This window comes from Tripterygium wilfordii, chromosome 9 (assembly GCF_013401445.1).
Source record: "Tripterygium wilfordii isolate XIE 37 chromosome 9, ASM1340144v1, whole genome shotgun sequence".
Classification (NCBI taxonomy): Eukaryota; Viridiplantae; Streptophyta; class Magnoliopsida; order Celastrales; family Celastraceae; genus Tripterygium; species Tripterygium wilfordii.
In genome coordinates this window covers 13,569,416-13,595,798 of record NC_052240.1, presented here as the reverse complement: position 1 = coordinate 13,595,798, position 26,383 = coordinate 13,569,416, and the positions used below count along the sequence as shown (strand labels likewise).

The 26,383-nt window shown below is 37.0% G+C and overlaps 5 protein-coding genes across 10 annotated transcripts; 1 reads left to right on the top strand and 4 right to left on the bottom strand.

Moving 5' to 3' along the window:
• Positions 1 to 1,299: 1,299 nt before the first annotated feature.
• LOC120005569 (K(+) efflux antiporter 6-like) lies at positions 1,300 to 9,222 on the bottom strand. Of its 3 annotated transcripts, XM_038855272.1 has the most exons (20): positions 8,830 to 9,222; positions 8,156 to 8,199; positions 7,774 to 7,832; positions 7,561 to 7,627; positions 7,416 to 7,477; positions 7,238 to 7,313; positions 7,048 to 7,122; positions 6,653 to 6,724; positions 6,480 to 6,563; positions 5,911 to 5,979; positions 5,707 to 5,784; positions 5,465 to 5,553; positions 5,227 to 5,323; positions 5,033 to 5,086; positions 4,526 to 4,621; positions 3,367 to 3,555; positions 3,204 to 3,281; positions 2,970 to 3,014; positions 2,060 to 2,149; positions 1,300 to 1,912 (listed from the first exon to the last, which is right to left on the bottom strand). In XM_038855272.1, exons 1-20 carry the CDS (start codon positions 9,056 to 9,058, stop codon positions 1,829 to 1,831), a joined length of 1,737 nt encoding a protein of 578 aa, XP_038711200.1. In that variant the 5' UTR covers positions 9,059 to 9,222; the 3' UTR covers positions 1,300 to 1,828. The 3 variants fall into 3 exon arrangements, with proteins under 3 accessions (XP_038711200.1, XP_038711201.1, XP_038711202.1); XM_038855273.1 differs by lacking the exon at positions 7,774 to 7,832 and having other exon boundaries at positions 8,156 to 8,231; positions 8,830 to 8,967; XM_038855274.1 differs by lacking the exon at positions 7,774 to 7,832 and having other exon boundaries at positions 8,830 to 8,927.
• A 2,060-nt stretch (positions 9,223 to 11,282) lies between these two features.
• On the top strand, positions 11,283 to 14,911 carry LOC120005570 (calcineurin B-like protein 10). 3 transcript variants are annotated; one of them, XR_005469833.1, is made up of 10 exons: positions 11,283 to 11,443; positions 11,602 to 11,773; positions 12,182 to 12,264; positions 12,460 to 12,519; positions 13,672 to 13,780; positions 13,880 to 13,932; positions 14,044 to 14,124; positions 14,224 to 14,336; positions 14,496 to 14,668; positions 14,763 to 14,911. XR_005469833.1 is itself a non-coding variant. In XM_038855275.1 (9 exons), exons 1-9 carry the CDS (start codon positions 11,420 to 11,422, stop codon positions 14,548 to 14,550), a joined length of 750 nt encoding a protein of 249 aa, XP_038711203.1. In that variant the 5' UTR covers positions 11,283 to 11,419; the 3' UTR covers positions 14,551 to 14,911. The 3 variants fall into 3 exon arrangements, 1 of the variants encoding a protein (XP_038711203.1); XR_005469832.1 differs by having other exon boundaries at positions 14,753 to 14,911; XM_038855275.1 differs by having other exon boundaries at positions 14,496 to 14,911.
• A 1,646-nt stretch (positions 14,912 to 16,557) lies between these two features.
• Positions 16,558 to 19,999, bottom strand: LOC120005404 (protein REVERSION-TO-ETHYLENE SENSITIVITY1-like). The gene is made up of 3 exons (XM_038855029.1): positions 19,763 to 19,999; positions 17,576 to 17,958; positions 16,558 to 17,244 (listed from the first exon to the last, which is right to left on the bottom strand). The coding sequence occupies exons 2-3, from the start codon at positions 17,882 to 17,884 to the stop codon at positions 16,822 to 16,824; spliced, it is 732 nt and encodes a 243-aa protein (XP_038710957.1). The 5' UTR covers positions 17,885 to 17,958; positions 19,763 to 19,999; the 3' UTR covers positions 16,558 to 16,821.
• Positions 20,000 to 21,224: 1,225 nt separating this feature from the next.
• LOC120005403 (uncharacterized protein ycf36) lies at positions 21,225 to 24,243 on the bottom strand. 2 transcript variants are annotated; one of them, XM_038855027.1, is made up of 5 exons: positions 23,690 to 24,243; positions 23,492 to 23,520; positions 22,656 to 22,712; positions 21,722 to 21,926; positions 21,225 to 21,489 (listed from the first exon to the last, which is right to left on the bottom strand). In XM_038855027.1, the coding sequence occupies exons 1-5, from the start codon at positions 24,171 to 24,173 to the stop codon at positions 21,380 to 21,382; spliced, it is 885 nt and encodes a 294-aa protein (XP_038710955.1). In that variant the 5' UTR covers positions 24,174 to 24,243; the 3' UTR covers positions 21,225 to 21,379. The 2 variants fall into 2 exon arrangements, with proteins under 2 accessions (XP_038710955.1, XP_038710956.1); XM_038855028.1 differs by having other exon boundaries at positions 21,407 to 21,529; positions 23,690 to 24,241.
• A 173-nt stretch (positions 24,244 to 24,416) lies between these two features.
• LOC120005405 (putative GATA transcription factor 22) lies at positions 24,417 to 25,604 on the bottom strand. The gene is made up of 3 exons (XM_038855030.1): positions 25,305 to 25,604; positions 24,939 to 25,184; positions 24,417 to 24,859 (listed from the first exon to the last, which is right to left on the bottom strand). Exons 1-3 carry the CDS (start codon positions 25,491 to 25,493, stop codon positions 24,575 to 24,577), a joined length of 720 nt encoding a protein of 239 aa, XP_038710958.1. The 5' UTR covers positions 25,494 to 25,604; the 3' UTR covers positions 24,417 to 24,574.
• Positions 25,605 to 26,383: the final 779 nt, after the last annotated feature.

Below are 26,383 nucleotides of genomic sequence, written 5' to 3'. Positions count from 1 at the left end.
AAGTTTTGTCCCGTCGCTATATCTATCTATCTATATCTATATAAGACATGGATATCTGTGTTGTCTTTGGTTAATTTAATTTTGTGACATACAAACAAATTTACAACTATTTCGGAGTATGATGTCATACCATATCATTGAGTCTTCTTCTGTTTTGTTTTCTTCTATCTTCATAACAATGATACAGTGATAATGTCCATGAGGCTTAGAAGCCCGAAACGACCTATCTTTACTTGAATGATTTTTGAAGATTCTCCATTGAAAATCATAGACTTTAAATTGAGTTATGTTGACAAGTTCACTGAGTCAATTGTTGGGTTGTTTTATTCCATTGATTATGTATCTCCAGAAGCTATATCTCACGGTAGAATAACTTCAAAAAGTAATATGTGATCCTTGGGAGTCATTTCGTATATCATTCTATCTTAATATTTTTTGTTTATAACGATCACTTAATCCCTGTTTAACAAAATATTTTTAGATTAATATTTTATGACAAACAGGATTATGGATACACTTTTTCGAATTCTCATTTCCCTGAACTTATAAATTCTTTCATTATTCGTGCATCGCACGAGTGCAAACTCTAGTTTAAATGGGAATTGGGAGTGTAAAGCACAGAAATTTATAAATTTAAATTTGAGACAATTTTATGACCTGTTTTATTTGATATTCTAAGATCTACCAAAGTAAGCGCTGGTTGTGTAATTGTTTTACATTCCCTATGAGTAATGACTGGCTATACACCGGATCGTTTTGTCTTAATATGTTTACTTTTATGCTCTTGTGCATCCAAGGGGAATTGAGCTTCTTCTAGTTAGTTCTTCTGTTGTTTTTCACGTTTTTGATTCGCTGGCCTTGCAGATTCCAAGAAGCATAACATGAACCAAAAGTGGAACCTATAAATGTCAGCTGACTTCTCATGAATCATATCTACCTATTATAATTTATAAAAAAAAAAAAAAAAAAACTCAAATCCTACATTTTCAAGAAATAATATATGCCCTGATACATAAGTTGATTGAAAAATGAAAATCAAGACGGCAATCCTTGCATTAAAAAAATCAAACAAAGTGATCTAAGACGTACTATGATATGGTCACCAAAGAACACTCGAATGAAAAGAACACTGAATGCAATTACACACATAAAAGAGTTGAATGTGAGATGTCCAGTTCATGTACACACACTGAATCATATTTGAATCCGCTGAATTAATTTTCATCGAGAAGCACCGAACTTCCTGTCAAACAAAGTTAGACTCGTACGGATTTGACAAAACTTCTTAACCCATAAACCTGAAGCAGTGAATCAAGTAATACTCCCATAAAACCTTGAATGAATGTGTTACAATCTCTAAAATCAGCGATGATTATAAACACAACTGGCATTGCTTCATCTTCTAATATTGTGATTTTAAAAAAAAATGACAACTTACAATAAAAATACAAAAAACCCAATACATTTTGACATTTGTACAATTTCTAAAGACCATTGCCAAAATTCAACGATGGAACTGACTTGCAAACGGAAAACTATGATACATTTAAAAGAATGATGAGAAAAAATGAGTGCCCGAATCTTGGGCGAATCTTCATCAGACCTTCCTTCAAGCAGTTAGATTATGTCTTCCTAGTTCTTCCAATCTTGATTTTGATTTGTTAGTTAGATTAGTAATATGTTACAGAAAACGAGAACCTCGAAGAGCTTCGTATAAGGGGAGAAAATTAAGTCAATCAACTTTTGCGCTGTGGTGAAAACTGCCAACAGCTTAAAAGTGCTTTGTAGGTGAAACTGGCCATTACTTCAGTTCATCTACATATGGTGTTCATGAGTCATGAGCTCCTTGGACTACCAAAGCAATCCGCTGCTTACCACTGTCTGACCGGAGATTGTCACCTTTAAATGCAATCTGAAACGACCAAGAACATATTCAGATTTCCTTCAGAACAAAGCTGAGAAGAATTAGGGGTTAATCATAGATGACATGGCTTCTAGGTTCATCGAAAGGGGGATCAGTGCTACAATACTGCGTACTGACGTATTGCATTGATCTTACCTCAATGGAACTATCAGGAGAGAACCAATGTAAAAGCAACCCAAGATGCATAACAGCAGGAATTAGCTTGAAAAGCAGAGGTGTAGTAACCTGCAGGTATATTGTTTATCCCATCATAAGATTAAAATAAGAAGAATTATTGTCGCAGCACAATATGTTTTGGAGAAAGTTCAATCACACTTCAACTAGCACCAGCACATCAAATTGTTCCCTTGACTCAACAAAACCTTCGATTTTTCATATTCAGTTATTTCTGTTTGACTGCTTTCCCATCACATAAACAATATGGACAAGTTCAGAAATTCAAATTACATTATCCCTAAGCTGTATAAATTTAACTAGGATTAGAGAGCAAGAACTATCTGGGCAAAAGATTAAACGTGGAGACACAGATGAGCTTTTTACACACTACACACACATATACATGATATTTTATGTAAAAGTAGAAATCTTATGCCACCGCTCCTAGTTATTCAATTCTCAAACAATGGCTTTAGGTATTTTATGAGACAACAGGACAATTTTTCCTTGAAGAGTATGATTCACAATTTCCATCACATGTTAGTAGATGTAGAAGAGCAACTGTAAATCAAATTATGAGGCCTCAAAGCCCTTGAGGATAGTTGCTTAACCTAAATTACTGCTCATCAGCCATCACAAATATTCACAATAATGCATCCAGAACATGGTTAAGATACAACACCTACTAGGGGATCCAATTAAAAGCCAAATAATTCAACTGGCTTCCCTTGGCTTGATGGAGGAGTTGAATTTCCCTCCATCTTCAGGTCAGGGATTGTAGGGCTGGTAGTAGAGAAAGAAGAGCAAGAACAACTAAAATTTCAAAATACCTCGTGAAATTGTAAAACAGAAAGTCACAGAATTCAAAATTAATCGAAAGAAATCATACCAGACTAAGAGCAGTTGTCCCAAGCAGCAGCATGTAAAGTTTCCCCTGAAAACATTCAGTAATTTATTTCTACAATGTCTCCTATCTCACTCTAGAAGTTACAGGGTATGAAATCTGAATCGCATGAGCAAAGACTCTTTTTAATGGTTGAAGTGGACAGTGAAAGTGTTTGATATTGCAAACTTTCCTTAGCAATATAGTTTTTCATGTTATTGTTGCAAGAGCAACACTAACCTCAACTAGATGAAGATTGGAAGCATGGCTGAGAAGGACAAAAGCAAATTCCCCTATCTGTGCCAGAGACATTCCAACCTATACAAGTAGATACACCCAAGTTCTCTCAGGAAGTGATCTCAAAAAATTAGGCTACCTAATAGGTAATTAAATAAAAACTTACAAGAAATGAAGTCTTGTTACTGTAGCCAAAACCCTTGACAACAGTAGCTATTACAGCCGTCTTTATAATAATTACTAATATAACAGATGCCAGCAATATATCAACATGGTTCCATAGAAAATGAAAGTTAATCAGCATCCCAATGCTGGCAAGGAATAGAGCTGCGAAAAAGTTGCGTATTGGTTCAATCTGCATAAAAAAAAAAAAAAAAACCTCAGCTTTGGGTCCACCAAAAAGATTACGAATACAACTAACAAGACGTGTGTCAAATGCCTCAAATGATGAGCAAACTTTCATGTTACTATGGCACCAGTTGTAACATATAATCATGTCTTTCACACAATCACATATCATATGGGAGGAAGAAAAAAAGTGGGGAGGAGATGAGAGCATGGATGACATCATTAAGATTCTCTTAACCAGCTACTATAAGAGCAATTGCAATGGTGTTATTGCCATGGGACTTGAGGAAAGATAATGGCTACAGTAGTTTACACCCAGTGCACAAAGCTCTTAAAGTGATACTAGGTATGGGAAGAGCATAAGTATTCACATAGCAGAGAGACTTATTTATGTGGTTTAAACCAATGACACCTAGGTTGCAACAAAACAATTACTTGATTAGACTATTGAGCAAGAGTTATGAACTCTTGGGAAAGAATTAACGAATTTATGGCAGACTTACAGCGATTCCCTGGGTATGGACCTTATTAAGCTAATTATATGACCTGACTATTCAACCAAAATATTAACAGGTTTATGGAGCACTATGGTAATTCCCATGATAGTGGAATGAATATCAAGTCAGAACACAAATGGCAGCAAGCATTGAGATATTGCTAAGTTAATGGCAGTTTTTCTGACACTCATTGGGTTTTCTTCAAAGGGAAGCAAGGTCAATAAGATTAGATTTCAGCATGCATAGATCCATCCCATCTCAGTCTGTAAGTTTAGAAAAGGAGAGTTTAACATGGATCCCAAGCTTTTGGTAAAGGAAACATCAAAACAGATTGTCAAAGCCCTAACATGAGCTCATACAAATGCACATGGGACTTCTCTACCAACAATTTCATTGCAATCACCAAAAACTCGATTAAACATGTCTAATTCTTCTAACTATAAAATTTCAATCTTAAAGCAGTGAGTTACATTGCCTTACTTGTTCCAGTGTATGTTGAGCAAGATCGGTTGTTGATATCATCACGCCAGCGGCAAATGAACCCAGTTCTAGACTTAAACCCAGCTTATCACTACACTGAAATCATCATACCAGTTAGTCAATAGCTCCACTTGATAGGCAATCCGTATGAAATCAAAACTCAAACATAACTGGCTTCAAATCTCTTCCAGAAAGCTAAATGATGTAAAGTTGCATCAAGATGCCGGTGGTCTATCAAAAGATGCAAGCTATGTAATGACATGTCTCATAAGCTCAACCTTTTAGCACCAAATTTCATTAGTTTACCACGGTACTCTTTGCATTCAGCGGTCCAAATACCATGGATCCAACTAATTACCATCATGGGAAAAGGAATTAGAGATGATCATATTCTACTGGAAAAATGGGACTACCTAGATGAATATTTTGCGAATAAAACAAAATGATACAGATTCATGTCAAAGTAGAAGCGCCATTCGAAACAAAGAAGTATTAAGCAGAACAAACCCAGGCTACAAGTAGGCAGAATGCGACTGATGCCAACTGATAAAGTTCATTGGTCTGCACAAATGAAAATGAGGTCATAGGAAAAATTCATTGTGATCCATGTATTGCGTTTCACATACATATACATAGATTTGGTAATCAAGAGAAAATAGTATTACATGATTCTACACTCAATTCATTAAAAAATTATGTACCTCAGATGACAGGCTTATCATCAATTTAAGCAAGCGAGGGACACCAGTTCGAGAGATCACCGACAAAACAGCCAAAAAGGAAACCAACATCACCAACCTGGTTGAAAGAAGAATTAATCACCAGTACTGATGGCCAGAGTACCTCTCAAAATGGATGACTGAATCAAAAGTACATTTAACCTGACCTCTAACTCTTGTTGTCATGACACTCAGAATGTTAGACAAGATTTGTACTTACAGTTTAGTCATGGATATTACTCCTTGGAGAACACCAGAAGTTCCACCCATAACGGGAAGCAAAGCAAACAGCAAACCAACAGCACAGTCCTGAAGGGAAACTATTTGAGACTCATTTGCGATTTTACAATTGACACTAACTACTTGAGGGCCAGAAAGCAGTAGTCACCAAAAACAAGTGGGATTCAAGAAGAAGATGGGAAAGCCAAAAATCGCAAAATTATATGAGAGGAAAGAACATACTTGCAGAATAAGAGTGCCGATTGTGACTTGGCCATGAAGAGAATTAGTAGAATTCTTTTCCATCAAAAACTTTAATACCTGCAGCCCAAGGTGTACAACTTTGGAATTACAGAGAATCACATAACAAATGAACATACAGACAACAACAGTACAAACAATTTTATGCACAAGTGCAAAATATGTCGAAAATCCACAAGGTTTTACCACAGCTGTTGAAGACATCGATAGGAATGTGCCAACAAAAACACCCTCTGAAGGTTTACCACCACATAACTGCATACAGCACAGAATGAAAAATGCAACATTAAGACAGATATGTCAGCGTCGAGCCCAAAAAAACACACACATAAATGAAGACAGATCTTTACAGCAACTACCAAATATGAATGAGGTTTAAGGTGCAAACTGAAGAAGAACAAATACCTCCATAACACCATACAAGTTAATATTATGGACTATTGTGCCATTTTCAAGTGGTTGAGACCATCGTCCGTTACCCATCATCAAAGTGAGTTCCAGCATTATCCTTATACTGTATCCTCTATGGCCCCTCAATTTAGATACTTTACTAAGTTAAGGATCATATATAACCCAGTATGTCTCTATTTTGTACATCAAAAGTTTTATCTCAACGAAATTTGATAAAAACTAAGTTCCTTCTAATTGAACAAAAAATTTCGAAATAAGTCCTAACTAAAGATAGTTTAACAGAAAAAGAAAAGAGCTACAAATACAAATTTACTTTAACTTATGTACGAATCAGTTTGACATACCATGGCTGTAATTCCAGACAAGCATATGAACAGGGAAATTTGAAGCAGGCCACCAAGAACAGCAACTGCTCTGACAACTCGAAGCTACAATTAAGGAGAACATAATTTGACATACAAATATTTACCTCTAACACGAGAAAGGAACAAGAAGTGGCAAAAAGAGTATGGTCTACCTTCGCTGTCGAAAACTCAAGGCCTAGTGCAAAAAGAAGAAATATAACACCAAACTGAGCCACTGTCTCAACCTAATGAACATGTTCACAGGTCAAAAGCAGTACGATAATATAAGAGAAGAAAAATCTCAACGAACGAGAGATCATAACATAATGTCTCCTCAGAATGTCTCTTATTAAAAAGACCACTACAACGAGAAGCTTGATTTAATTATAAACTACTGGAAACAGTAATATTCAATAGTAGAATTAGAAATAACTCAATGATCTTTTGATAAGAGAAACTATGTGTGATGTGTCATACATAATGAGCTCATTCAAGCAAATCAGCAAAGTAAATATTATAGAAAGACCACGGTTCAAAAAATTTATGGAAGCAATAAAATAGTACATACTTGCACCATTTCACTAACAAAATTAAACCCTCCTGGTCCAATAATAGATCCTGCTAGCAGATATCCAGTAATAACCTGTAATTTTAGCATGGACAACAATTAGGTCAGAGAAATATCATGGTGCTGAGTTAATACATATCCTAGAATTTTGATTTCTTAAAATCCAAGCTTAGAACAACTATAATCAGACCGGTTGTCCAGCACATGCAAACGCAATGCCACCACAAGTTGCAGAAACGATGACAACAACCAAATCTGATATCAATCTGCAAGAAAAAAAGAAAAAGAAAACTCAGACACTTATCAGTTATCAGTTGAATCTAGCAATGATGCTTTAATAACCTATAGGCTATAACAAATAAGTGCACCTTATATCAAGTTGCAGGACTGGATATTTTGTCTTAAAATTAGATATGATGAAGACATTATCCTGAAAACAAACAACAAACAATTTGCTTTCAAACAATCGCCTTAGATATCAAAATGGAGATGTTCTAAGAGAGGGAATAATACCTTCCGATCTATCAGCGTAGGTGTGTCTTCTGCTCCATTGTCAAAAACGTCATGAAGTTGAAATGACCTAAAATAAAATCATGAAGTCGTGATGGCATGAGACAGCACCTTCCGGCACAATGACATAAACACACAATTCAAACTAAACTATTTACTATTCTAATGAGCAATTCACGTGTTGAAGGAAAAAAAATCTATAAAAACAAAATTTACTTTTCCTCTTTAGTGTCATTCTTCTTCGTCTTAACTCGGGCAACAGTTTCCAGAACTGCCTAACCAACAGCAACAAAACGTAGAAAAGACAAGATCAGCAAAAGCTGCTAGCTAAAGTTGGTTCTATATGTATCCAAATGAGGGGAAAACATAATAATCAGAGCAAGGCAGCCGTTCTTTCATCATTGCATTGTTAGCAAATTTGTACAAGAAGAAATAATGTACCATGACAACAATGCAAGCGAGAAACGACGCTCAGACAATAGAACAATTAGTCACAACTGACAACATGAATTACAGAAGGGAAATATGTTTATGTAGCTGTTTATACTATATATCGTGTTTGTTTGTCCAAAAAGAAAAACAAAAAGGTACGACTAACCTCATTTTCAGCTACGCTGTTGTTGAAGCCTCCAGCATCAGCAGCTTCCAGAGCGAGAAAATGGGAGCAAAAAATACTTCATAGTGAATATAACTATTATGATCAGTTATATATCAAAAACTTCCATATAAGACACAAGCAACATAAAAGTAGCCCAAAATTCTAGAAATAGATGTAACTTTGAGGCGCCATTTGGCGTTGGATGCCCTAACCCTATTGATCCACTCCAGTCCGGATCAATCTACCTTAGATTTGCACGGGAAACGGTATAAAATAGCTTTTAAAGGTTCAAAAATTAGAGCAGATTTTAACAATTTTACTAAGGCAGAAATACGTGAGACGCGATTCATTAATCCAAAGATGGAAACCATAAAGGAATATATCCAGATCATATCGAATCACGCGTCCAAAATTCAGAATCTCAATTAGAAGATTTCGAAACTGCGCCAAGCCATGCCAACGCAGCAACCCTAATTTGCAGAGAACAACTATTGAAATGAACTGAACGGCTTTTCACTTCTTTCTTTGTACATCTAGCGGTTACTAATTGCTCTTCGAAAAACAATAAACACTGTTCACTTCGGCTAAGCCAAAACTCATGAAATCGCACCACTGGCCGTAATTGTCAAAAAGTTACACGGATATAGTGAGTTGAGAAACAGGAATTAACTAACCTTCGGGTTGATCATTCTCTGTGAACTCCTTCTCGAGAGCCCGATCGATCAAGTCAGCGAAGGTACCGTCCTTGGGCTTGGAGGAAGAGGTATTGAAGGCGGTGGCATTGGTGCGATCGATAAGATCTGAGTCAGCAGCGAGTGAGAGCGAACAATCGAAGCAGAGAAGAAGAAGAAGAAGCAGAAGGAGAGTGAAACGAGAGGCGAACAACAGTGGTCTCCTCAACATTGCAGGAGCAGCAGTGGTTTCGGTTGAACAGAAAGCGTTTCTCCGATTCTGTTGGTAATGTTTGTTTGTCGATATTCACGGGACGGCTGTAGCGAGGGAGAAACACAGCACAGGGATGCAGAACGAAAGAAAGCGATGAGAAATTAGGAAGACACACTGTAGTAGTGACATGCGAGTCAACTACAGGTCATATATATGAATTAAAAAATAGAAATTATGGAGTTTAGTTTAGTTAAAGTCGAAAAAGGCCAGTGCCGTGATTAGAGGGAAGTTTTGGCTAGTTAAGAATATGGGAGTTTGGTTTTCATCGTTTGATGGCATCAGGGCTAGGGGTGTCGAAATTATGTCCGTTCTGGATATCTTAATTTGTCGGATCTTGATTAAATCAAATTCAGACATAAATTAGATCTAAATATAAAATTTTTATCTGAACTTTAATCCGGATTAAGTTATTATCCAATTTACTTATCTAGATTTAAACTAATCTATGTGTGGTCAATTAAGTAATTAAGTATGTATGAAATCCAATTCAGGTTAAGATCTAGACAGATAAATATTTTGTAAAGACGTGATGTTGTTGAACTCAAAACCCGTTTTTTATCCGAAAGCACTACATATCCATAATTGTCCATAATCTAGGTGGCATAAAGAGAAGTATAGAGGACCATTTTGTATTAAATGATTCTCACACTTCTCCTCATACCATCTAGATTATAGACACATATCATCTTGGTTTTTTATCACCCCTAGATAGATGACATCAACCGTCTCAATCTGTAATGTTGGTAACTTAAAGGATTGACACGTTTTAAATCGATGATTGACTATTCAAACATTTCAATTTAGCAATTCAAAGTCAAATCTGTTATGATTTAGTTACTTATGTAGATTTCTCAAATATCAAACATATAAACTCTTTTGAGTTAATTAAACTTTTCATCACTGAAATATTATATTTGTTCCAACTCAGTCATCAAATTTCATATTGTCTCAACTCATTCATATGAACTTCATATTTGTTTCAACTTCATCACTCAAGCATATTTCATCAAATCCAGTCAATCAAATTGTCTACATGGCATGTTGATGGTTAGGTCCATCGATGATTTGGAACAACAAATGCCACCTGGGTAAAAATACATAATCTTTGCATTATCAACATTAATCAACAAACTTATATATTTAAAATAATTAAGTAATTACAAATTGACATTATTGGGCTCACCGGTTCCATTGGCACAATCGCATAAATTATCATTGAGGTGGTCCCTACTGAAGGACTTGGAGCCATCCTTGCTAGTGTTGCGGAGATTCCAATGGGTCATGTTGAGACAATATTTCTTTCATTTCGAGTTGGCCTCGTTTCCAAACTGCGATGAGATAACTAAGATGAAAACTCCACTTTTTTTTTTTAAAGGCCCACAGGATACCCAAATCCCAAACCCCCTGGTGAGAATAGAACCTTGGACCTCAAGGTCCTGGGCAGATAACCTGACCAACCAGACTATCTCCCATTCTCAGATGAAAACTCCACTTGAAAATCAATACAACCGCTTTATCAAACGAAGCATGCGAATAACTTGTTAGATGTTTGACGAAACTTGTAGTATAAACTAACTTATAAACTTTAAAAAAATCTATTTAAACTTAGTTTACAAAGATAGAATATTTCTAATTGAAATTCATATTTTAGCGCTTATAAACTAGCATATCTGAATTGTTTTGTGTAAGTTTTGCAAATAGACTGGAAGTTTACAATTTGGCATTGCTGGCTTATCAGTTTGAACCGTTTGGCCGCTAGCGGTACGACTAGCTTGCCCCGATGTGACACACGGGGAATCTTATTATCGTAATCGACATTCAATGCCTCAGCCAGAAATGTAACTTGGCACGCAATTGTTAGTCATGACCCACTTAGGTCATTGGGGAATATTATTATCATAATCCACATTCAATGGCTCAGCCAGAAATGTAACTTGACACGCAATTGTTAGTCATGAACCGCTTAGGTCATGAACCACTGATTCCTGGTTTGAAACTAAAGCTTAATAATTGCTAATTCTTTACGTATTTGCCGTAATTTTTTTACACAAGCGTCAGCAAAATTTTTTGTATGGTTCCAATCCATGGGGAATACGGCGTCGCTTTCGCTAAACCAGCGATTCAGATGTGTGTTTATGGTAAAAAACTAAAAATTTGATAAGCTGTAATTTTTTCGGCCTTTATCATGTCATTGCCCAGTTCTTCTTCGCGATCACGCAGCTCGCTTGGTGAGTGCACCAGGCGACAGAAGGCGAACGCTTCACGAAATTTCCTGTCGAGTATAAGCGCGCAGGGTTCTTTACAGGGAGATATAACGCCATGGAATCTACCAACGATTCTTCTGTATGTTCTCGATCATTTTCGTTTTTCCGCTTCGATTAATTTTGGTTTCTCTTATCTACGCTACACTTTTCGCTTGAATCGTGTTTAAATAATCTGAACGTTTGCTTTGCTATAGCGATTTGATGTATGCATTTTTTATGTGATCTATGAATGAGCAGAGATCGAGCTCTCTGACGATTGGGGAGCGGCTTTGCGCGGCGTTTATACCACTAGTGGCGATACTCGAGGTTTTGATCTTCACTTTTGTCGATTGCTTTGATCACCGGCCTCACACCAAGCAATGCCGGTACAGTTATGCATATTTGGCTCGCCTAGCCTCTGAAACTCGATGTAATTCTCCCTCTCTACCTTGTCTTGTGCTTCTTAGTTTGCAGAATATTGACAAAATGGATTTAAGCAAATGAGCGTTGCATCAGCCAATAATATAGCAAGGAAGGAAATCACAAAGAAATGAAACCAGGACAAAGTGGGTTGGTGCTTTTTGCCCCACAAAAATAACTGTCAATGCTACAGAAGCCTTTACTATTTTGCTTTTTCTTTGCTTATTTTGCAACCAATCATAGCAAATTTTTTTCGTAAGTGCCATAGCAATTTTTATAAGAATGTTGAATGACTCGAGAATTAAGATTTTGGTAGAATAAGTGAGTCCTCTTCCGTGAGAATGCCTAGTTTTGACTGTTTGGATGATTTGCATTTGGAATTGGAATTTATGTTAACTATAAATTGATAATCGTGCAGTTACTGTTAATGAAGTGGAGGCATTGTATGAGCTGTATAAGAAGTTGAGTTGTAGCATAATTGATGATGGGTTGATTCACAAGGTAAATTGTTTTCTTTAGAGAAAAAATTGATTAAAATTTTATATTATCACTTGCCACCCCCATCATTTTATTGTGACTGCAAGAGTACTTTTTATGTGTCATTTTCTTTAACATGTGCTAAAATGGGTTGTGGTTTTAATTTTTCATGACTTTGGTTTTACGTTATGAATTATCTTCATGTTTGTTTTCTTGTAGGAAGAGCTTCAATTAGCTCTGTTTAAAACTCCTTATGGCGAGAATCTGTTTTTGGACAGGGTAAGTGCTTGATCTTACATACTTGTTTTATCGTTTGGATTAATTTTAGCTTCTATTTTGTTTATCATGAGCCACTGGATGTTTGTATCCATTTGACTACTTAGTAAGATCAAAAAATGATTATGCTTCTTTCTTAGTCCGCTTGGGGGGAGGGGATGGGACCGGTTACATTAACTAGCATTTGGAGAATTGTCACAAGTAAAAAAAAAATGTAAACAACTCCCATGCACAAGGCTCTCGCAGTTGGCGGGGTTGGAAACTTTCAGTAATTAAACATGTAACCTCTATGTTGCACTCCCTGAAATCTACCACTGAATCACATGTTCTTTTGTAAACAATCCCATTCACAAGACTCTCGTAGTGGACGGGGTTGGAGACAGTCAGGATGTACGTAGATTTTACCCCACATATTACGTGGAGAGATTGTTCTAGGAATTGAACATGTGACCTCTAAATTGCACCCTTTCAACTCTATCACAGGGCAACATTTCACAAGTTTGTTTGCCAAAATTCTGAACTGGAGATGAAACCGAATTTTCTATGAGGTTTTAATATGCTCCCTTGTAGAGATAATTAAATGATTTACTTCATTTACCAATTGGCAAGAATTCAATAAATTCCTAATATATACTTTTGTAGTGCTGCGTCATGAGGCTCAAATAAATGAATCACACTTTAAATCTCAGGGAAATGGATGCTGTAGAAATTTGTTATACCATTCACACGTGATATTGAGCAAAGACATAGACTACTATCCTTTGTTAAGAAGTAATATAATGTTTTAATAGTTTTCTCCTTACCTCAAATGGGGGGTTGGTTGGGTGCAGGGGATGACGAGAGAAAGCAGCTTATGGTATGCGTAAACGGAAGAATTCATGCAATGAACCTTTGTTCCTTGAATGGAAAATAAACATGGTCCTATCTCATGCAACTTTTTATCCATCATAGAATTACTTTCTGTCTATTATCAAGTTGTAGGCAGATGCCAAACGTCGGGTTACTGATCTTTTACCATTTACTAGTTGTATGAGCTAACTTGGGCCAAATTTTTGCAAACATTTTTCGTCTAACACAACTATCCATAATATCATCTTCCCAACAGTTTCCATATTTATTATTAAGTGTATTTATTTGTTGTGCTTTCACTTGTAGGTTTTCGATCTTTTTGATGAAAAGAAAAATGGTGTCATTGAATTTGATGAATTTGTCCATGCACTCTGCATCTTCCATCCACATGCTCCTATGGAGGAAAAAATTGATTGTAAGGGCAACTGCTTAAGCGTTGAGTCCTTTGGTTTGTGTCATTACATGGCAATTTGATGGCATATCTATCCTTTGGTATGTTCAAATTCTTTTGCAGTTTCCTTTAGGCTGTATGATCTGAGACAAACTGGGTTTATTGAGCGTGAAGAAGTGAGTATAGTCTGTATAGCATGTTGTGCATAGTTATACTTGCCATTAAATGCATGCTATTACTGATGCAAATTTTTGGCATTTAGCTCATTCCCCCTTCTACAAATTCAGGTTAAGCAAATGATAATTGCCATTTTGTTGGAATCTGACATGAAATTTCCTGATGAACTTCTTGAGGATATTATTGACAAGGTAAGTGATCCTCAGATTCTAAGTTTCTTTGTGTTCAGGCTTTCACTTATATCACCTACTGGATAATCGTGGTAGTAATAGTATTTACTCTCGAAGCAGACATTTGCAGATGCTGATGCTGACAAGGATGGTAAAATCAATATAGACGATTGGAAAGAGTTTGTGATTCAACACCCATCCCTTCTGAAGAACATGACTCTTCCTTATCTGAAGTACACAACTTGCTTAATTTCTTTTATTTTCGTATCTTCTGATCTAAAGTAATTATTTTAAGGCCCTTATGTTTCCATCCTCCCATGGGAAAAGTACTGTTTTCTTGGCCCAAGAATTTGTAAAAACTACTGTTGATATGTACACATATTTATCTCCAGGGACATAACCACAGCATTTCCAAGTTTTGTTTTTAACACTGAGGTTGAAGACTGAGAAGTGAGAACTTTAAAGTTTCATTATCAAGGTGTTAAAACAAAGTTCAGACCTAAGAGAGCTGCTCTGCATCATTGAATCTTGATGATGTGTGCTTGTAAATCTTGGAGGTAGCGAGGTACTTTCCCAGTTTCCCTTCTTTCGATGGATAGGCAAGAACGTTATTGTGGCATTCGAAGATTCATATGATTAAATCTTACAGCTAATAGCAGGCACGAGGCATCTGATCTTTTCTGTTCCACGCTGTCTGGTCGGATCTTCTCTACTGTATAGCTTGCAGAACTCAAATTTGGGCTTAGGTTGTGCTTGCTTCTTCTTTTTTGCCCTGTTTTGTAAATGGTGTGTTGGGGGGGGGGGGGGGGGGTAATCAAATATTGCAGACCTGGCCTCGTGAATATTTACTGTTATTGGAGGCACATTTGCTTTTGATGTATGATCTTATAAGCATTTATTATTTATGAATAATGTATGTACCATTTTGGATTATATCTTGTACAATTTATGGTTTTACCATTTAAAAAGCATTATACAGACAAAAGCGACTGAAAATAACGTCGTTTTAACCATACACGTGCTTCACGTGACATATTCGTTGGCCCGTTTATCAACCCATCTCCATTCTCTCGCATTCAAAGCTTCCTGCGGCTCTTTCAGCCTGCCTACCCAATGCGCCTCCCTCAGGTTCCTTTCTCATCTCTAATCATTCCTTTATCCTATCCTTTTTACCAATCAATACCCTAAGTTTACACTTTTTCTTTTTTGAATTAAGAAACGAATGAGCGCGTCGACAATTACTTAGTTCGTTTGCTTTCCCGTGTATGGATCGTCAAAACCCTTTTAAGTATTAGAATTTTTCCGTGCAAAATTACTTCTATTAAACCCAATTTGCATTGAAAAGAAAAGTTATGGCATCTACGATCACTGGGATTTGCTTGGATTTTGATTGAAGAAAGTGAGGATGAGAGAATAGTTAGAGAATTTGCGCTGCTGCTGGACGCATGTGATGCCTATTTTCATTAAGGTAAGAGAAGCTCTGCTTCACTGATTCTAATCTGAAAACCTGAATTTCATGAGGGATAGTAGCGAATGCTTCTTTTTCATGGATTTGACAGGGTGAGAAACATACATCGACAGTATCAGAAAGGTACTATCAGCTTCACTTACCTGATACCAAAGTCTGTAGATATATACATATGTGGTTAATATCAATCTCTTTACTTGTCATGCTCTTGACAGTGTAATGAGAAACAATTCATGTTAACTTGGGATTTATGGTTCTTGTTTCTTTTGGTCTAGGTGATTGTTTGGATGCTGCATTTATTCACCAGCGTATATCACATGTTTTCCTTGTCCTTGCAGCACAGTGGAAATGAAATCTTGTAGTTTTTGCATGAGGTAGCTATGGAAGGCCCCCAAATACGGAGCCTAAGATTGGATCATCTACCTGAAGTCAAGTTGTATAGATGAAGTTCATGTCAATTGGGAGAGAAAATTAATTTATGCAGATAAGCTTTGTCTGAAGGATCTACACCATTGTAATAATCTTTTATCTATTTTGTCCAAATGAGAGAATTCTTGTTTCGACATGAACTAATTGTCATCAAAATAAGGGAATCCACCTATGAACTTGCTTTCACTGACAGCCTGAGTGCAGGAGGCTACTTTGCAGTTATGAGAATTATAATTTGATGAAAGTAGGTGCATTTAGAGGGAAGGCATCCTTGATGTCTTATTGTAGATCCTCTACATCATAATAATATCAGCAATATAACAGATGTGTAAAAGCATTTATTCTTCATTCTTGCCTCAATTTTCAGGCCATCAAAGCCAAATTGTGAACTGGGAGCAGTCAACCAATCACCTTCAGGATTCAAAAATAATTTTAAAAAATCTGGCAAGCTCTTTTCATCATCTGAGCCAAAGAACGAAAATTTTAACGCTCACAAAGCATCTAAAGCTTTCAACAGAGATTTCCGAGATCAAATCTCTTAACTGCAAGCGAAAATGGAAACCAAGGTTTAGATTCAAATATGCATGCCATCCATACAGAGGAACTGACATCCCAACTGTCCAATTACTGTGAAAGAAGTCTAAAACCAGTTCAGTTTCTTGGTACTGGGCTTACATTTTCCACCAGCACCAGCACCAGCACCAGCACCAGCACAGACAATCTACTTGACATGGCGGTGAGGGGTATTATGAACAGACTTACAAAATGAACACCAAGTACATTAACTCCGATTTGTGAAAAAGATGTTAAAACTTAAAACACTAGCACTCTAACAAGTTTTTGAAACAGTAAGTACCCAATACATACCACCCCATAAGGAGGAGGGAGAAAGAGAACAGCCCAATTAAGAACGGCCAGCCAACCAGTAACAAACCCAAGCAGAGAACCACTGTGAAAGGGAGGAATGATTTGATGATGGACAAGAAATTGATCCAACTACCCTTGAAAAGAATTAGAGCTGCAACACTGATCATGTTCCAACTCATTGATCCACGATAACAAAGCCGATTCAGACAATTGGCAACAAACGAATGGCAGTTGCAGGTGAAAAGATTGTAGCTTCTGTGCTCAAAGTGGCGGAAACTTGATTGGAGGGTGTCGTCCCATGTCATTGCAGTCCCAAACTCCGCATGCATGTACCCTTGTTTGCATGTGTGCCCAGATAGGTTCGGAGGGAAGCAACACTATTTTACATAATTGAGACCAGAGATATTATTAATGGATCAGCAGTTCTAAGCAAATTAGCTAGTGTGCTGCTATAAAGTAATTATGGACACAAAAGTAATGATGAGAGAACAAGGAATATCTATAATTCCAGTTACATCTCCATATGGAAGATGAGGAGGCTAAAGGCAACAGCACATTATGGTGGGACTCCGAAAAAGAAACCATTAAACCCTTGTCAAAGTAGTTATCGAGCCCTTCTAACAAGCAAGACCTAATAGTGTCTGGGGTAAACACATCGTTATGTGGACAAGAAAAGAGTGAATTAAGAAAGCCGAAGTGGATCCATACCTGGTTTCTATCAAGTTGAAGATATCTGGCAGCAGCACCAAATGCAAAATCATCAACATTCACAAAGTTGGATCCCGCAAAATCTAAAATAACTCCGTCCTCCCGGCAGATACCAACATGTCCAATAAAAGGAGCCAACCATGAGACAACTGGGAGTGGGGTCCAAACTATACAGCATGGAAACTTGGCATTCTTTGGATCAATCTCATCCAGCGGCCAAAAGTCATGCTGAATTCTTGACACAGAACTCATTTGCTCAATATCAAAAGCTCTTTTAAGGTCCGTCATAGAAAATCTTGCACGTGACATACAACTTCATCCACTTTTTCTCAGCTAAACATCAACTGACAACCCATCAAACTACACCCTCAGACATAATGGATCTGTCCCAGACATGAGAAGCAAATTAGGCAGATCAATTAAAATATCCAAAAGATCCACATTTGGAAAGAAGCATGCCGCAAGTGTCCTTCAATCCACAAAAAGAAGTAAAAATACTTGAAAAGTACATGGTACTAAAGCTGTCATGGCTGAAGATACAATTATCGAGTCATCCAGTTGTAATCACAACAATTAATTCCAGCAGTCTTTAACTGAAACAGATGCATGAAAGCTACTATGTGCACATCAATAAGAAAACAATGTTAAGTTACTACGATCACATCAAAAACACTGAAGCACCAATGTTAAGTGAGCACTGCCTGCACTGCGCTCCACCACTTAAAATCTTATAGTATACAATACAGCTAAATTCACACACCTTTCTCACACCTGGAATATCAAGTACTATGCTAAATTTGCTAATACCAAGTTCGTGTTTACGCTCCACATTCCCCTACTCTTTTCCACCATATGCCACGTTGTCTTGACAATGTACCTCATTCGGACTCCTGATGCATAAGTAACTTTATTTCACTCGCTCATGTAATTAATTCCTATTACGTATAATTGACCCCCAACCAACCACTTTCGGATTAAGACGATTATACATAAAAATGGGGCAAAAAGAAAACAAAAAAGAACAAAATGGCACTAGCAATAATAATTCCACTGATGAAAAGTTTGCAGATAAACGGGAAACAAAAGAAACGCAAGAAACAAAAAGGACATGAGAAATTATAACATATACACCACTAAGATCTGTCGAGACGCGGAATCTCTCCCAACAAGCATAAGCACCATTATGTGCCACTGTCTACCTTCCAAATCTGGTAAGTCAAGAAACCTCAACCGCATCTATCTTGTCATAAAGCATCCAATGTCCAGCCTTATTATAGATGTACAGTGGCCATGTTAAAGTCTTTTTCTTGGTAACGATAACTTAAGTTCATTCTTCTGATCAAGAAATTATTTATATTCAAACAGAACAAACTACAGTGATCTTTGGCCACAATATAAAAGATATCAACAAGACATTCCTAAGCTGCAACATTGTGCTTATAGCCTTATACCGAATGACCAAAAATTTCTCTTTACCGGCGACCAAACAGGGAACACAGACATGAACTATTTCCAGAACCATAACAAAGCAGCCACATTCTATTCCAAGCTTATGATTGTTGGGATGCAAAAACATGCTCTAAATTAGTTAGCTTTCCATTATTTTTACTGGATAAACATCATGAAACTTTGAGAGAAATCACAGTAAACTTGTTTTGATTAAAAAAATTAAAATTTCCAATGACATATGTTCGTATGTATCTTGCAAGAATACTACTCCGTCGTCTTCTTCTCAAAAAAGCCTCAGATGAACCATAAACGGAGATATTTACCATTAGCTTTCACATCATAAAAGAGAAATATAGAAAACAAGGGAAACCTAGATATACTTCCTACACTTGATCGCCATAAATATCAAACCAACCAGCGATCCTTTCAAGACACGATCAAGTTAAACCCCGTATTCTCAGCAGGAAAATGGGATAAAGAATAGAACTTCAGAAACTCAATACTAAAATCTCTAATAGCTATCAATCAACGAAACGACCCCAACCAAAACAAGTCTTGGAATTCCACAAAAGCCACAAATTTGTAGCACTTTCTCGACAGAAAAAGAAACCCGGATGACCTCTTCATCTTATATCACCACACATTCAAAGAAAAAAAGATCTAAACCCTCGATAAGCCACTTAATCACAGATAATGAGAAGAAAAACTGCATTGACTAATGGTGGGTGTGTCACTGACCTGCGAACGGAAGTGCAAGTGTTGACACAAAGGAACCAGAGAGGAACAACTTAGATGAAGATCACAAGGGCGGGAGAGAGCAATGGAAAGTGAGAGACTTTCTTCTGTTGTTGGTGATGGTTTTCTGGTTCATGGTGGCAGGGCGTGAATAGAAACAGAGTGCTTTACTCTGACAAAATTAATCTGAATTTGGACTTGTTTTGATAGAGAAAAAACGTATAAAATTAAAAAATAAATGAGGGAGTTTCTTGTTGCAGAATAAGAATAAGGAAGGAGAGAAGAAGATGGCAGAAGACAGAGAGAGGTTCATTGCACAATTCCTGTTTTCCAGTCCTGCTGTGGGCCCTATACCCCACGCTTTATTTCCAATTTATTTATTTTTTAAGAGTATTCATCTTAATCCTAATCGTTCATGTCATTTTCCGTAACGGGTACCCTTTTTCAAAATTTTGAACACAAAATATCATAATCAATTATCAACGGAATCATCTTTAATTAATATAAACTTATTTTCATTTTATTCTTTATTATTCTCTTTCCATTTCTGCAATATTTTTCTTTCCTTGACATTTTGAGCTACTATTATATCACACACACATATATTTTATTTCAAAAAAGTAATTTTGTCTTGTTTAGGTGCAATACGATCTCGTCCAAGAGTATCCGACGATGATCATCTTTCTGTGTTCCTTAAAATTCTCTTGATTGTACTCCATTTATATAATGACATGAGTGTGTTTATACTTTATAGGCCTCCATGGGTAGAAAAAAATAATTTTTTGTCCATTTATGGTCTACACACTTTGCTTGAAGGTCTACGTGTGATAGTCACGATGCATAATATCCAATTAATGTTGTTTTCTACCCTAAATGCCCCCATTTATTTATTTTATTTTATTTTGAAATGGGAGAGGGGATGTCCCTTATGTAATTGACCACATATATAAATATTTATGTTTTGTCTGGTAATGGCAGACCGTAAGGTGGATGCCGACTGTTTTTTCTTACTTTTGTGTTCGGTATGGTTGAATTCAGTGAATAACTTGACCAGTTTTCCTCCCACATATATATAATATAGCTTTCCGTTGCTGAATTTTGAAACAAAAACGTGACTAAAAGATGTGTTTGGTTGATGATGATGATGACACTGCTGATTTAGAACGGAGTGGAGGCTATTCAAAGCTTACTTGCAAAAGATTTCTTATGGATTAACCATCAACTTCCAACCAACCCAACCCAACCCAACCTTCCTGTTGATGCCCAATCAAAAACTGAACCTTAAGAGCCAAAGAAAAAGACCAATTGACACCCATAGCACTGAACTAAAGCAGCTACTTAAACCCAACTTTCCTTTCATGCCCAGTCAAAATGAGCTTTAGAGAAAAAAACAACCAATGTTAGAAGGCTCGAAGCAACCATGTACAAAACATGGGCCTATCAAATATATTGCACTCTTCAGGAATCCAGAAAAATAGTTTCTTATGCTTCATATAATGTTGAGGAAATCACTTAACAGTTACGACAGTTGCAAAATAAATATTCTTGGCCTTACCAGCCTTAGAATACCAGAAAGTTGTAGTTTATTAGATTTTCCTAAATATCAATCAATCAGGATAATTAAAAGAACCTCGTTTTAGCAATCCAAGAGCAGCGAATCGGCATTCCAGAAGGTCCCAAAAGCAGAAGATAGTTTCTGCCGGAGCAATATGGATTATAGGAGAGAATTTCTACAACATTGGCACGCATGTCAAATTCAATTGTGCAAGCCTGTTTCCATATAAGCAATTGGATTTGGAACTTAAATTTTAATACATAGCATCTTTCCTACCATATAGATACAACTTACTTGTATAGCAATATGAAAAAACTGTACAGGGGTAAAATAAAATAGAGGATTTTCCTGAATTTCACAAATTTAAAGTATTGACAGAGCTTATCAGAGTCGCATTTAGGGAATACCTGGTTCACCACAGAATGCTTCTGGCTCAAATGATCTTGCGGAGTTATCATTGTAAACTCCTGCCACTGCTCTGCCTCCAACTTCAGAAGCTGCATATGAATTCTTTGGGCTCCCGTCTAGGTTGACGAGGAGAAGAACACAAGCAAACAATAGCACACCAAGACTTACTAGGGTGTACTTTAATCTGCTTAGCACAGGCTTCACCTGTTGGAGGAATATAAATCTAATTAATTGTGAGAATTTCCTAAGGAAATCTGTTACCGTCAACTAAGAAACCCGATAACTGATATTTGATATGGAATCTCAAGAAAAACAACTGTGGGGTTTACTGGGAAGTAACATCAAAGATCTTAACATCCATAAAGCATGCATTATGACAGAAACCAAACATTTCTTCCCATTATGTGAATTGTGGAGTAAAATCTGCCTACATCTTCCCGACCCTGCCCACCGCGGAAGCCTCGTGTATGAGAGTTGTTTGTTTACAATCGAAAAACATAGACGAAGGTGAAGAAGAGCAAGGAGCTCAATTTGTCGGAGAACTAAAGAACATATGTCCCTACTAAGCGTGAAATTGTAGCTCTGCCAGAAAATACAAAGTGCACCCCTTGGTGCCCTCTCATCTCATTTTCGCTTTTACAGTTTCAAAAAAAAAAAAAAAACAGATGAAAGTAAAAAAAACCAGATAAAATCTACGCAAGAAAGTACAACTGTAGAAGCATTCAAAGAAACATTTTGGAGCAGGAATGGGAGCACATTTACCCTGTCAATTGTTTTGTCAGGGGATAGACATCACTGGACCTACTATTCCTTTATAATATCGTGAAAACAATTTATAAGGAATTATGCTTTTATTTGAAATCAGTAGACATCTTCTCTACCATCTGATGACCAATTTAAAAACACAAGGCTCCTAAGAGATAATTTGCTTACCGTATATGAACCGAGAAGCCGGTCTCGTGCCAAAACTTCAGCAGTCTTCACCCATATCTGTTCAGGAAATTCATTTCAGCCACCAAAATGACAGTTTCTCTGTGAATGCTAAACAGTTAAATTTTTTGTGGGCCAATCATGTGTTAGCCACTCATTGCTATATATACAACTCATTCCCTCCAACACCTGAACTCGACAAAGTTCATTTTAGAAGCAGATGATTCAACAAGCTTGATGTTTCTGAGGTCATTAATTGGGGGAGATGGCAAAACGCTAAGCCATCTTCAAGAATATTTGGCTTATGAGTCTATAGTTGATTTGAATGCCCATCTCCCATAAACGAGTTTGGGATAGGCTCGGACGAAACTTTAAGCATTCATAGACTCATGGTGCTAGTTTACTAGGATAAACACCAAATATACAATGAGATAAATCAAGGAGTTAACACCATGTGTAGCAACTTTCTTTACTAAATAGCTATATCTCAACCCAAAAATGCAGTCTACAGATACCAGTTGCTTCATCACTATTGACAAGATCTTGGGTTTACATTGTTGACAACCATTAACTACTGGCCGACTTACATTAGCACAACTGGGTTTGATAATGATTGCCAAAACTAAACGGAGAGGGTAAGGAACCCAAAAAGACATTTATGCAAGCAACAAGGATGCATCTAGCTGACTGTTGAGAATCTCCTCTAACATTTTGAATAACAAAATACAGCAAATACTCTTGAATCTCATCAAATTTTCTAATTTCCTCAAGTCAACTGAGCATTAAGAAATAAACAGTAGTCCATTTTAAACTAGAAGCAGAGTAAAAGAGATAGGTACCTGACCATCGTACCATCCCGTCTCTTCGTCTGCAACAAGAGAAGGATCAGAAAGACAAACTTCTTCTTTATTTGGTTGTATAGAAAATCGAAGGAAAATATATGGGTGAAAAATATCTTCTTTTCCTCTATTTTCTCAGCAACCAAATGATTAAATGAAGTATTTTAAAAAAAATGAGACAATAAGCAGAGAAATTACATTCAACGGTGGCACTAAGCAACCGATTCCCCACATAAGCCCAACCCAAATACATCCTCACAACCGCAAGAGTCACCACAAAGATCCCACTGGACGCGGCTCCCAATAATCGCTTCAACGGCTCCGATTCGGCATCAGGCCCCACCGCGCCGAACCAAGCCACGGGTAGCCCTATAAAGAGCGCGAAAGAAACCCCAGTAACGAACAATCGAGAGCAGTATTCAACCATGTCGCCTGAGGCCCAGGAGAAGAGGAAGGAGGAGGAGAGATTTTGGTACTCGTTTAACGGCTGCTGGTCGACTGGAACAGGGCACTCTGTTTCTGGAGGACTGTTGCTACCATTTTTTGATGATGCCAAGGGTATTTTAGGAATTACACGTCTGTACCGGTAGGCGTTGTAATGCAAGCATCGAGTTGTTGTTGAGGGATAGAAGAGGAACGGCGGCGGTGGTTTTGGTGACAGGTGCAGCAGGACGGTTGCCATGCTCAAACTGGTGTTCTCTGTTCTTGTTTCGCTCTTGAATCTTGATCACTCTGCTTCTATCAAGATCGAGATTCCAAATGAGATATTTTTTATTTTCCAAAATAATTTTTTTAAAATTTATGAATTTATTGAGGTGACGTACGATGCGTAAAATTGTAATAAAACTGTAATTTATTGTTCAAACAAATTTATCTCCTTCGATTGCAAAAAATTAAAATAAAAAATAAAAAATTTATCACCTTTGGTTGAAGATTATCTCCCAATTAAATCAGCAACTTATTCTCTCTGGAATTAAATATGCAAACTGTGACATAATCCAGGTCTTCTGGGTTATATACATGAAATTATATAGATTAGGTTGCTCAACCCAAATCAAACGAATTTTAAAGGGGAAAAAAAAATCAAGTGCCACAAGATAGTTCCATAAGCAAGATGGCAGCTTCTTCCACATCTTGTGGAAGCACTGTTTGGAAAGTGGAATTCCTACTCAAACTTAGCCAAAGATTCTTGTTTTGGCTTTGATGATGATCAGGAGGTCTGTTCTGCTTCTTGCACTGCAACGAAACATGGGTCTTGCTCGATTTCTTGTGCTTACTAGTCTTAGCTTTTGCGGAGGGTGAATTGGTCTCGGCTGCTGCGGCTCTTCTTGCCTTCCTTTGTCGAATCCCGCAGGCATTGCAGAGTGACTACAACACAAATTACATAAGTTAATAGACGAATGGACCCATGTATATAAAATTAAATTTTGGATTGAATGTAAACTACCTTAGGACCCTGAGGTCCGGTTCTCCAGAGAGGGGTAGTTGTGGTATTACAGTCTGCGCAGACCCTAACATTGCTGCTGCTGCTGTAAGAAGTATTATTGTTGTGATGATCACGGGGAGGAGCTTGTGTGAATTTCACTGGTTTAGCTTCATCAGTTGTTGTGCAATCAGAGCTCATGATCATCTTCTGCTGCATCAGTCTCATCTTTGATGACATAATCCACTTTGATCCATCACAGTTTTCCATCTGATCATGATCAAATACCAATAGTTAGGATCATGAATTAGTACTAATTAACAAGGCAAGAGAACATTAAATTAATTAATAATTAAGATTTAGCCAAGTGAATCTGTGGTTAAGAATTACCTTGTGATCATGTTGGTGTGAATGGATCATATTGAAGCAAGTAGGAGCATTAGAGAGAGAGGAGGTTGAAGCTGAAGCCTGATGATCATGATGTGGTGAAAGGAGGAGCTGCTGCAGCTGGGGCTTAATCTCTTCTTTTAGCTTCTCAAGAGGGAAAGGAGAGCTCGGATAGACTGGACTACTAGTCATGGAGATGTAGAGAGTTGTTGTTGCTGCTGATGTCCAATATGGGATAGCTGAAAGTCTGATTAAATAGTGGTAATGGTCTTTATATGGCAACTATCCTATCTAGCTATCAGTTTTTTTCACGTAACTGTTCAAACTGCTTATACAAATATGATGATTTGTCTTCCTTTTCTTTGTTTTTCTTCTTTTGGAGAACTACTGTGCAGTTGCAGTGATATGGAGAGATGGATATAGATTTGCATGATGTGGCATCTAGATTCTTCTCTTCTCTTATAGAATTGCCAAAAGTTTATCAAATGATCTTTCAAGATGACAATGACACTCACCTCTTAATTTAGTCCCCCACAACCTCTTCCTTGATCCTTTCATTTTCTCTTATCATCTGTCTTACCTTAATATTTTGGTTTTGAACCCCAAAACCTTCGCTGCCTGACTTAATTACAAGGTCAGCAAAGCCTCACATACCTAATCTTATCGCTAAAACAAAGTACATTACTTGTCAATATTAGATCCTCATCATCTCTAATCATATGCGACAACTCTCGCAAGAGTTTGCACTGTTGAGATAGAAAGCAAACAAAAAATAGAGGGTATTCTGGAGAAGAAGTGAATCACAAATTAACTCCATAACTAGACGTACACCACTCAATGGATATATTCTATGTCCAAAACTTGAAATTTTATAAGATGAAGAGGCATGCTACGTATGAGTCATGTGAGTCACTCCTGTGGTGAATGTTCCTAATGAGATTAGACATAGTCGTTGAAATAGACAATTGCACTAAATAACATTAGACTACATGACATTTTGTCTTTGGTGCCATTACATTAGGTACCCATTTTTTCAACTTGCCTTGTTTGGGCCACTGTACCATAAAAGGCTTCTGGTTGGT